Here is a 12,758-nt window from a genome sequence, read left to right on the forward strand (position 1 = left end):
TTTGGCCTTATGCGCACAGATGTTACGTGTTTGTTGAGTTTGTGATATGTATTGCTTTTGTCTCCACACACGATCTATTTCTCTAATAGGAGGCCAAAGTCAAACAGGAAAAGCACAGCTTTTCCTCTTCTCCAATGAGGCTCCTCAAGGATTGACATGTGAAGTGCGACCCAGCATAGGATCAGAGATACAGACACATTATAGCATGTTCTGTACATCGGGGAGGAAGGTGGGTTTGCAAGTTAAGAAAATTAACAAGTTACCACTTCAGAAATCATTCCTTTGCTAAATGCACCATGCGTATTAGAATATGCAATGTTGCTTCTCAAGCCTGGAACAAATGCTCCATCATATGCCCCCTTTTTTAAAAAGTAAACAACAAAACCTGTAACACATGTTAATTCAATTCCCTCACACTATTAATTTAGCACCTCCTTTCAGATTAGTTCCTCTGTTTTTATCAGTGCTCACATTAGTGGCATTTAACAATTGGAAATGAATCATTATTTTTTTTTAAGATACCTGTTGTCAGGATTCCAGTTTTAAGGGATTATAGAATTTTTTAGTCATTTGACTCCTGCACCTCCCTTGAGTAGCTTTCGTTCTACATTCCTGTGATAAAGTATCCCTGATATAATTACAAAAGATCTAGCCTACTAACAGAGATCATGCATTCCTCTCACTGCAAAAGGATATGTTATTTCAAAATACAGAGATTTCAACAATTGCCTTTAAGTGCTATGATTCTAAATGCCAGTCAACCAACAGTAGGAAGCTTGTGATGAGATGTACATGGGATCATTTACTATTATGTATATGAACATTGGCATTTAACAAAATGGTTGCCATTCAAAATGGTGCACGCCTGAAACAGCATTGATTGAGACGACCTAGACTTATTAAATATTTGCTTCCGACAGTTCAAGTCTTTCTATTTACTGCTCATCCCAGCCCCTTCCGCACTGTTCTTCACAATCTCAGTTTAGGGCCTTAGAAATAGCAGGTTAACAATTCAGGTCCTATTTCCACTTATTACATTTAATGCAAACTCAGTCACAATACTTTCACTATTAATAACATTCGGTAAAGTAAACTATTAATTTCTTGGCTTTGATTTTTAAATCCTGCAACATTGGGGATCAGACTGGAGACTGTTATCTTCAATAACTCTTGTTCCCAATTTGTACATCCTGTGATCTGTATTGTGCACTTCTCATAAAGGGTTTGGAACAATCAGAGCTAAAGCAACAATGATATTCATTTGGGACTAAGGATGCAATTGAAGTAGTTACCCTATAATCTCGAAGAAACTTATTGTTATGAAACCAGTGTACTGTTTGATTGGAAATGTTCTTTTCTGATTGAAGGATCTACATTATGAGTATAGCTACAGGATTGGCAATTCAACTGAAACTGTTCTGTATGATGGAAGGGATCATGAGTACTACTTTACTTTGCCCGCTGGAGAAGCAACTGATGGATATAAATGTAAGTCCCATCTAAAACAACAGCTTGAAATGACATTGGACACTTAACACAGACAATGTGTTATGGCGCTTAAAGAAAGAGACACTGGTTACAAGGAACATTAGTGAAGGAGTTAGGGGCGGTGACTGAAGGAATGATGAAAGAAATAGATTTTGAGGAAGCTTTTGACGATGGGTTCAGCGAGACACTTCCAGAGAATAGGGCCAAGAGGATGAAAGCTCTGCCTTCATAGATGAAGTAGATGGAATGGGGTTTGTACAGGAAGCCAGAATTGGAGGAATAGAGGATACACTCTGACACAAGGCTGAAGGGGGTTGAAATACTATGGTGGGGCTTGCAATTGAGAACAATGATTTTGAACTTAATGTATTGAGGGATGGTGAGACAATGGCAGTCAGAGGTTGTATTATCCAAGCGGTCTTTAGTGCAGGGTTGTGGGGTTTTTGGACAAGTTGCAGCTTATGTAGGGTGTAGCTCAGAAGGGCAGCACGCAGACCACTGGAGAAATCCAGAGGTGATAAAGGCATGAATGAGAATTCAGCGGGGAAGGTAGGCATGTTGCAGATGTTGAAATATGCAGGCATAACAATGGACTGGATTATGGGGATTTGAAACTCAGCTTTAGGTAAAGTAGGATGCTAAGATTGCACACGAAGGGGATGAAATTGCCCCTTCTGATAAGGCCTCTGGCCACCTAGTCGCGGTGGACTGGCCGAAGTTCACAGCATTGCCCTCATGGGTTTTTGCTGCGGTCTGAAGATCCGCCCCGCTCTCCCTACTTCCGTCCCACTCCTGCAGATACTTGGTTAACGACGTCATCAGAGCGCGCACCGCAGTGGATCCACCCCGGAAGGTATTGCGTGTAGTAGCATTCTTTTTGCCGAGATTTTATCAGACTTTTCACAACTTTGTCAGTTGCCTTTTTCAGATCGGGATTGAGTTATGGTGGGCCAGGCTCTTCAATCTCGACAACAGAGAGAATTTTTTCGGACTTTTCACAACATTTCCAGTTGCCTTGTTCAGAGCGGGATTGCTGCTCGTGAGCCACAATCTTCAACCTCGACAACAGAGAGCTGTGATTCTGGAGGCTCTCCTTGCGGAGGCAAAGTAAATGGGGTCAGTGCTGGCAGCAAAACGCCTCCTGCATATTGTGCGCGGCAGAGAGACACGCAGGAGAAGGCGGCATTGTCTTCTAAGGTTCCAGAGGCAGTAGGCAAAGGATGCAGCACACATGGCTGAAAACATGCAGAAGGCCATGGAGATGGCGACAGACCTTAACCCAGAGAGGTGGCCCAGGAAGGACCTGCCATCAGGAGGAGGGTCGGGTACACTGACCCCCCAGCACTGGATAGTAGGTCAAATCAAGAGAAGGCAGGATGCACAGGAGGCAGATGCTTGTCAGCAGCAGGCTGCAGAGGGTGAGGAGCAGCAAGAGCATGAGGGAGAAGGCATTGAGGCAGATGCCATAGGAAGACGGGAGCATAGCCGTGTGGGGAGAAGGCCCTATCGTCGAAGGGTCTACAGACTAGAGTTCTCCTTCATGTACCTGACGGATGAACAATGTCTCTGGAGACTTCGATTCCGGAAGGACACCATGAGGGAGCTGTGCAATCTCCTGCAGCCAGACCTCCACCCACAGACAAGTTGAGGACAGCTCTGACCATCGCATCAAAGGTGACCATCGCACTCAATTTCTTTGCGACTGGATCTTTCCAAGCTACTACAGCAGACATCGCCAACATTTTGCAGTTCACCGCAGATAGCTCCATCCGTCAGGTGACAGAGGCTCTCTCTAAGAGGAGGAGGGAGTATATATCCTTCCCGATGAGTAGCAAGAAGCAGTTGGAGTGACAGACCGGGTTTGTGAGGATTGCGGGCTTCCCCAGGGTTCAGGGCACCATAGACTGAGGGCGCCACAGAACAATCCTGAGATCTTCATAAACCGCAAGGGATTCCACTCCCACAATGTCCAGGTACTGTGCAACCACCACCGCAAAATCTTGGCAGTTGATGCCCAGTATCCTGGCAGCAGCCATGATGCTTTTATCCTGCATCAGACCTGTGTGCCTGCATGTTTGCGGGACCCAACCAAGATTGCGGCTAGCTCCTTGGAGATCAGGGCTACCCACTGTGCACTTCGTTGCCAACTTCCCTTCTCAACCCCAGGACTGCAGCGCAGCAAGCTTACACTGATTCGCTTTCAGCCACCAGGTGCATCATTGAGCAGTGCATCGGAATCCTTAAAGAGATTCCGTTGCCTGGATCGCTCCAGTGGAATGCTGCAGTATTCGCCTGAGCGGATCTCCCTATTCGTGGTCATCTGCTGCATGCTACACAACCTGGCAATCATGAGGGCACAACCATTGGAGGACGAGGCAGCAGTCCAACCGGAGGAAGAGGAAACATAGAAACTAGGTTCAGGAGTAGGCCATTCGGCCCTTCGAGCCTGCACCGCCATTCAATAAGATCATGGCTGATCATTCCCTCAGTACCCCTTTCCTGCTTTCTCTCCATACCCCTTGATCCCCTTAGCCGTAAGGACCATATCTAACTCCCTCTTGAATATATCCAATGAACTGGCATCAACAACTCTCTGCGGCAGGGAATTCCACAAGTTAACAATTCTGAGTGAAGAAGTTTCTCCTCATCTCAGTCCTAAATGGCCTACCCCTTATCCTAAGACTATGTCCCCTGGTTCTGGACTTTCCCAACATCGGGAACATTCCCCCCGCATCTAACCTGTCCAGTCCCGTCAGAATCTTATACGTTTCTATGAGATCCCCTCCCATCCTTCTAAACTCCAATGAATAAAGGCCCATTTGATCCAGTCTTTCCTCATATGACAGCCCAGCCATTCCTGGAATCAGTCTGGTGAACCTTCGCTGCACTCCCTCAATAGCAAGAACGTCCTTCCACAGATTAGGAGACCAAAACTGAACACAATATTCCAGGTGAGGCCTCACTAAGGCCCTGTACAACTGCGTAAGACCTCCCTGCTCCAATACTCAAATCCACTAGCTATGAAGGCCAACATACCATTTACCTTCTTCACCGCCTGCTGTACTTGCATGCCCACTTTCAGTGACTGATGGACCATGACACCCAGGTCTCGTTGCACCTCCCCTTTTCCTAATCTGCCGCCATTCAGATAATCTGCCTTCGTGTTTTTGCCCCCAAAATGGATGACCTCACATTTATCCACATTATACTGCATCTGTCATGCATTTGCCCACTCACCTAACTTGTCCAAGTCACCCTGCAGCCTCTTAACGTTCTCCTCACAGTTCACACTGTCACCTAGCTTAGTGTCATCCGCAAACTTGGAGATATTACACTCAATTCCTTCATCTAAATCGTTAATGTATATTGTAAAGAGCTGAGGTCCCAGCACTGAGCCCTGCGGCACTCCACTAGTCACTGCCTGCCATTCTGAAAAGGACCCGTTTATCCCGACTCTGCTTCCTGACTGCCAACCAGTTCTCTATCCACATCAGTACATTACCCCCAATACCATGTGTTTTAATTTTGTACAACAATCTCTTATGCTTGACCTTGTCAAAAGCCTTTTGAAAGTCCAAATACACCACATCCACTGGTTCTCGCTTGTCCACTCTGCTAGTTACATACTCAAAAAATTCCAGAAGATTCGTCAAGCATGATTTTCCTTTCATAAATCCATGCTGACTTGGACCGATCCTGTCACTGCTTTCCAAATGCGCTGTTATTTCATCCTTAATGATTGATTCCAACATTTTCCCCGCTACTGATGTCAGGAAGAGGAGGAGTAGGAGGAGGACCAAGGTGCGGGTCGCCGGCCACACAGGAAGCGACGACACCATCCAAACCCTGCCAGGGAAGTGAAAAACCTCTCATTGCTGTTCGTTTCCAATGCATTCACGCGCACTTCACCCTCCATACTACAGTGACTACGCTTCAAAAAGTACTTAATTGGCTGTGAAGCGCTTTGTGACATCCTGAAGTCATGAAAAGCACTATAGAAATGCAACTCTTTCTTTTCTTTTTCATCTTTGCAGCTCCATGGCCAACCCAATGAGCCTTTTCACACATCATTGCCCACGGTGAAATGAGAGTCCTGCACAGATATTGGGACACAAAATAAAGATTTATTACACAAGAAAGAAGTTGCAAAAAAACATACACAATCATTTCTCACCCTTGTGCATTTCCTTATAACCCCTCTTGCGCAAACCTATTCTGGAACTGGCCTATGGCTGCATCATGGGTCTGGGAAGGCTGCTGTGTTTCCTGTATAGAAGCTACAGATGTCTTTCTAGACGCCCTCGACCAGCTCTAGCCCTGGAAGGGCGAGCTGCAAACTGGGCAGCATCATCCTCACTGCATTCAGTTGGCCTTAGCTTGGATGATTCCATGCTTGGCAGCAATGGTGGAGTGACAGGTCTTGGCTCAGAACTCCTGTGATCCTGAGAGCACATCAGGATCCTGGTCCGAGGAGCCTGCACACTTCCCCAGGGCAGCACCTCACCATCCCCACCAATCTGCTGGAGCACAGGTGGAATGACAGGTCTGGTGCGACACCGGAAGGTCCCCCATGAACCATTGTGGACCCAGCCATGATGGCAGCAGTCAGATCTCATTAGCATCCAGCTGAGACTGCATGAGAGCAGACACAGTCTCGATGCCACCAGAGATGATAGCAGTAAGACGCTCCGTGGCCTGTTGTCCAGAGTGCATGAGAGCATTCTGATCTTCCAGGCCAGCGGCCATCCTCTCCAAAGCAGCATTGAGATGTTCGTTCCCTTGCGCCTATGCTATAATGGCAGTTGCCACATCGCCCACGGCATCGCAGCTGGATCCACGCGGTCACTCTGGGAGTCCACCATCGCCTGCACACTGGCAATAATGGGCTCCACGGTGTGCGCGGAGCTATCCACAATGTGGGTGGTGGACTCCTCCATGCTCCTGACCTCTTGTGACAGCCTCTCCGGCACTCTTGCTATTGCCCCTAACATCTGGGAATGCATGGCCTCCACCCTTCTTTCATAAGCCCCAACATCAATAGGCTCGTCTGAGTCCTCTGCAGCAGAAATCACATGCGGACTTGGTCCCCAGAGAGATAGCACCCGAGGTTGCCTTTGCCCTTGACCATGCTGCAGCCCGCTAGGCCCCGGTGCATCACCTAGTTTAGACTCTTCTGCAAATTCTAATACTCCCGACCCCATACTCCCAGTATCCGAGCTGGCCTCATCGGAGATGTCAGCAATATCTGGAATGGCCTCAAGGTTGTCGTCCTGGCTTTGGCTCACACTCGGGGTCTCATCTGCAATCATAAACCATGATGTAGGGCATTGCACCATGCAGCCTGCAACTTGCACACAATCATAAGCAAACGTGTGGTAGGCGCTTGCACTTTCAGGGAGAGATGGCATTAAAGGAAGGCCTTCACTTACCGATGCGCCCCCAGTGGGATCCACACGGCCAGCGGCCACAGGAAAGGCAACATGTGGGCCCACTAGCCGCTGTACCCTTTCTTCCAGACAAGTGAGCTGCTGGATAATGGGCTTGTCACCACCAGTCCTCTGTTGCTCTATACGGCTGTGAGAAACCTTCGCCTGCAAAGCAAATAAGGCTTGTTGAGTAGCAGTGACATGAGGCTTCAGCAATGAATGCAACTGTGGGTCCATTACATGCAGGTTTAACCCTGACATGAAAGGGAGACTCCATTACAAGAACGCACACACATATATATATATACAGGCCTCAACAATCAAATGTCGCTTCAGTGACCATATAGTGAAGGTGGCAAATAAGAGAAGGTGAAGGAGAGGCTCGCAGATGGAAGGTGAGGAGTTACGGGATCATGTACTCACTTTCATCAGTCAAATTTTCAGCCTTTTGCAGCATTGGGTGCTGGTGTAGTCAAGAATGAAGGTCCCTGACACCTCCACAGCGATCTCTCTCCAGGCATTAACAAACACAGTGCAAGTTGGTCTGCCTGTGTCTGGGTAAAGAACGCGCCTCCTTCCCTCCACAGCTTCGATCGGGGTCTTGAGTTCCACATCAGAGAATCTGCTGGCCCTCCTTACTCCTCCTGAATTCGCCATGCCTTCACAAGCTCAGGGCCTAGCTGCAAAACCTGTCCTTTAAGAAGGCCAGGGAGCAGCTGGCTCGCTAGCAGTAAATCAGCACCAGCTGAATTTCACGGCCCAATCAGCCACTCTACATCCACACCGCTGCAAACCGCCCATTCCCACCACCAATACTGCACTGCTCCTTTTTTCAAGCAAAAATGCTGTATTTCCCTCTAATGGCCATCGCATCCATTGCGGCTGTAATGAATGGCAAAAATGATAGGTGCGCCTCATTTCGGGCAGTGGGCAATTTCGGCCCCTATGTGAGGTAAGCAGCTGGGGGAGGGATGGGTGATAGTTAAAGTACCAAATATAACACTTTCAAAAGTGATTCATAGCATTGTCATCTTCTGAACTTTCCTTTTTGGGGATATTAGCACATCTAATCAAATTGACTAAAGCCATAGCTATACATAATAGCATGTTCTTGGTTAGTTGAGGTATGGAAAAAAATCTATCATGTATTAAACTTTCGGCTCACAATCATTGAAGGAGCATTTGTTGCCTTTTCAATTGATCGTTGCTTCATTTGTAATATTAAATACTACATCACAGCTATCAGCCAATGCTTTGTGGACTTGTGGACAATATGGGCTGGATTTTAAGGAGGAAGACAGGTTGGGGCGGGGGGCTCTGAGGTGGTCGGGAAACCCGGGAGGCCGCGAGCAGTTAGGCCTGTGGCACTAGGCCACACAGAGGACAACGATCTGGAAATCCTGGGTCTGGGGAGCTGTGGGGGAGTGGCGGGCTTTGATGGAAATCCAGGCGGGGGCCTTGTGAGGGGGTCTCTGATCATAGTGCATGGACTAGACAGGGACCCTAAACGTGGGAGGTAAGTGTAAAGGCACTTACCTCCTGGATGCAGCAGGCCCCACTTTGCTGCAACTGCCAGGTTTTACAAAGTGTGTAAAACCTGACAACATGCAGTTAAAAACAAAATGGATGTTAAAAAAAGAGGCTTCCAGGTGCATTATAATATTTAAATTGACGTCCTGCCTCCTGGCAGCTCCCCGCTCCCCACCTGATCCTGCCTCCGTTAAAACAGGAAGGTGGCGAGTTGGAGGCGGGTTCAGGTTGGGAATTCCATTTTTAATAATTTAACAACCTTCACACTCCAAACCCACCCTTTTGTTAGGTTAAAATTCCCCCCTTTGTGATCTTTCTGGCTTAGTTAAGAATCTGATACCTCATCAGCAGTCAGTTGCTTATGTTTCCACACTAGTTTCGAAGTGGCTTGCCACTGTTTTATCCCACACCAATTCTATTGGTGCCAGTGGGCTTCGCGCTGTCTTCTTCAGCCAGGGCTGAATGTGGCAAATGGAGCAAAAGGCTCTCGAGCTCAAGACTTGATATTTTAATTTGTTGTCCAGTTTTCCTTCCTGTTTTCCCACTTTACAGTTCCCCACAACGGTACTTCCATGATTAAGAGTTGATGTTCGAACAATCAAGGGACAATCCCATGTCCTGCCATTCAATGGTACCATGTTTAATTGCTTTACTGTGTTGTATCACTGCCCATGATTCTTTTGTTTAAAGTCTCCTGGCTCATATTTCTTTACATTTGTAGTGACAATCAACACTGTGATCACCGATCTATTTGGATCTAAAACCAAGCCATGTCCGGTTACTCCAATTGTTTCACCAAGTATTAAAACAGATGAAGAACTGTGAGTAAATGAGTCTATTCCAAAGTATGAATCATGTTTCCAATTCCAGAGATGCTTTCCATTTGTCAACTGTGTAAATTTACAGCAAATAAATTGATGCATCTTAGGAAAATCTCTAAAGTGGCAGAAATATCTTTTTTTTTTACCATTAGTAGTTATGCAAAAAAATTTGATTCAAAAACAACTATCAGCAATTTATGGCTTTACTTTTACCAAACTATCAGTGTACTAATAAAATACTTTTACTAATTTTTCTGTTATATAATCCATTACGGAAATTAAATGCGCTTCATGTGTCACCATGAGAAATTCTCTAAGGCCACCCTTTCTTTCCCCTCTCATTCAGGTACACCCAGGGTCTTCAGAAGCTTTCAACTCTCATTTTGTTGGGAAATCAAAAAGAAACCAAAAATTACATCCTACTGTTGGCCAGGGTGCTCCATCGTCTCCATAAAGAGGGGAGTAGCAAACGGCATTTACAGAAACAGACCAGAAATGCATTAATAAAGGCTCTTTGCAGCCTAACTATATCTAATCAGGTATGATTTACCTTAACTTGTGTTTTTCAGGATGATACTAATTTTTCAGAGTACCACATGTGATTATGCCATCTCCTTGAAATATTTTTCACATTTTGAGTTAATTATGTCAAAATTGAGAACAGGCAGCACAGTAATGTAAGTAACAATCACACAAAACAGATAGCAAGAGTTTCTATAGGTATATAAAAAGAAAAAGAATGGCTAGAGCAAATGTTGGTCACTTGGAGGACAAGACCGGGGAATTAGTAATGGGGAACTTGGAGATGGCAGAAACTCTGAACAAATGTTTTGTATCAGTCTTTACAGTAGAGAACACTAATAATATTCCAACAGTGGATAGTCAAGGGGCTATCGGGGGGGAGGAACTTAACACAATCACAATCACTAAGGAGGTGGTATTCAGTAAGATGATGGGACTAAAGGTGGATAAATCTCCTGGACCTGATGGCTTGCATCCTAGGGCCTTAAGAGAAGTAGCGGCAGGGATAGTGGATGCATTGGTTGTAATTTACCAAACTTCCCTGGATTCTGGGGAGGTCCCAGCAGATTGAAAAACTGCAAATGTAACGCCCCTATTTAAAAAAAGGAGGCAGACAAAAAGCAGGAAACTATAGACCAGTTAGTCTAACATCTGTGGTTGGGAAGATGTTGGAGTCCATTATTAAAGAAGCAGTAGCAGGACATTTGAAAAGCAAAATTCGGTCAGGCAGAGTCAGCATGGATTTATGAAGGGGAAGTCATATTTGACAAATTTGCTAGAATTCTTTGAGGATGTAGCGAAGAGGGTGGATAAAGGGGAAACCAGTGGATGTGATGTATTTGGATTTCCAGAAGTCATTTGAAAAGGTGTCACATAAAAGGTTATTGCACAAGATAAAAGTTCACGGGGTTGGGGGTAATATATTAGCATGGATAGAGGATTGGCTAACGAACAGAAAACAGAGAGTCAGGATAAATGGTTCATTCTCAGGTTGGCAATCAGTAACTAGTGGGGTGCCGCAGGGATCAGTGCTGGGACACCAACTATTTACAATCTATATTAATGGCTTGGAAGAAGGGTCCGAGTGTAACGTAGCCAAGTTTGCTGACGATACAAAGATGGGAGGAAAACCAATGAGTGAGGAGGACACAAAATCTGCAAAAGGACATACACAAGCTAAGTGAGTGGGCAAAAATTTGGCAGATGGAATATAATGTTGGAAAGTGTGAGGTCATGCACTTTGGCAGAAAAAATCAAAGAGCAAGTTATTATTTAAATGGAGAAAGATTGCAAAGTGCTGCAGTTCAGCGGGGCCTGGGGGTACTTGTGCATGAAACACAAAAGGTTAGTAAGCAGGTACAGCAAGTGATCAGGAAGACAAATGGAATCTTGGCCTTTATTGCAAAGGGGATGGAGTATAAAAGCACGGAAGTCTTGCTACAGTTGTACAGTATTGGTGAGGCTACACCTGGAATACTCAGTATTTACGAAAGGAAATACTTGCTTTGGAGGTAGTTCAGAGAAAGTTCACTAGGTTGATTCCGGAGATGAGGGGGTTGACTTGTGAAGAAAGATTGAGTAGATTGGGCTTCTACTCATTGGAATTCAGAAGACTGAGAGGTGATCTTATCGAAACGTATAAGATTATGAGGGGGCTTGACAAAGTGGAAGCAGAGAGAATGTTTCCACTGATGGGGAGACTAGAACTAGGGGGCATAATCTTAGAATAAGGGGCCGCCCATTTAACACTGAGATTAGGAGAAATTTCTTTTCTCAGAGGGTTATGGATCTGTGGAATTCGCTGCCTCAGCGAGCTGTGGAAGCTAGAACATTGAATAAATTTAAGACAGAGAAAAACAGTCTCTTAACCGATAAGGGGTTATGGGGAGCGGGCAGGAAAGTGGACCTGAGTCCATGATCGGATCAGCCAAGATCATATTAACTGGCGGAGCAGACTCAAGGGGCCGTATGGCCTAGTCCTGCTCCTAATTCTTATGTTCTTATTGTCTGTGAAGTGCATTGGGATTCTTATCTATCCAGTCGTAGCCAGAGAATCACCTGCAACGGCTTCTTGTCCCACGCCTGTGCTGTTATCGCTGGTGTCCCCTAAGGATCTATTCTAGCCCCCTCCTATTTCTCATCTATATGCTGCCCTTCGGTGACATCATCCAAAAACGCAACGTCAGGCTCCACATGTACGCTGATGACATCACCACTACCACTTCTCTTTGGAATTTCTTCCCTAAACCTCTCGCCTCTCTACCTCTCTTTCCTCTTTTAAGACCTCAAAGGTCGTTTTACACAGAAAGGGCTGGAAGGAAAATCAGAGGCCCAACATCTTTGGCTGCTTTTATGTGCCTCTTATGTGTCGCTTATGGTGATATTGTTGGAGATTTGGGAGCTAAACTCCAGCCTGACTGCTAACCTGGGAAAATGAACTGCATATTAGAAAGTACCTTAAGCTTGAGCAACTAATTTCTTTAGTACCATCTATTGTTAAATAGTAACTTCCACTAATTGTTTTACAGCTACCTCTGGTACTCCTACAATTTCAATTTTCACCTCTTCTGTGAAAATCGAGGCAAAGTACTTGTGTAGTATTTCTGCCATTTTCTCACTCTCCACTACAAGTTTGCCTCGTTAAACTTTTGGTGTTTCTGGTGCTACTTTGGTGATCTCTGCCTTCAAATGTACCTGTGGTTATGCTCATATTCTCAGATTCCCTCCTAGCCTGTCCAACTTCTCTCTTTGTAGCTTTTTTGTGGTGTTGCTCATAATTCTTTCCTTGAGTCAACCTTCTTATCAGCTAACAGTTTAGACTAAGTAAGGCATCTAGAACTTTACATTAACAGACAGCCTCAAGATTCCAGAGGTTTCCTGCACTGTTTGTACCCGAGTTCTCCTTGCTCGCTCCGACCCACAATAATGATCACCCATGTCACTTAGCCTCACTATACATTCCAATATGATC

At 45.5% G+C, this 12,758-nt stretch overlaps 1 protein-coding gene across 1 annotated transcript in view; it reads left to right on the forward strand.

Moving 5' to 3' along the window:
* Positions 1-12,758, forward strand: part of LOC139264127 (polycystin-1-like protein 1) — a 245,772-nt gene that overhangs the window by 143,228 nt on the left and 89,786 nt on the right. Inside the window, exons 29-32 of the mRNA XM_070880217.1 lie at positions 90-229; positions 1,368-1,488; positions 9,166-9,265; positions 9,612-9,804. Of these exons, the coding sequence (XP_070736318.1) occupies positions 90-229; positions 1,368-1,488; positions 9,166-9,265; positions 9,612-9,804 (554 nt within the window). The remainder of the gene's footprint in view (positions 1-89; positions 230-1,367; positions 1,489-9,165; positions 9,266-9,611; positions 9,805-12,758) is intronic.

This window comes from Pristiophorus japonicus, chromosome 5 (genome assembly GCF_044704955.1).
Source record: "Pristiophorus japonicus isolate sPriJap1 chromosome 5, sPriJap1.hap1, whole genome shotgun sequence".
NCBI classification, from domain to species: Eukaryota; Metazoa; Chordata; class Chondrichthyes; family Pristiophoridae; genus Pristiophorus; species Pristiophorus japonicus.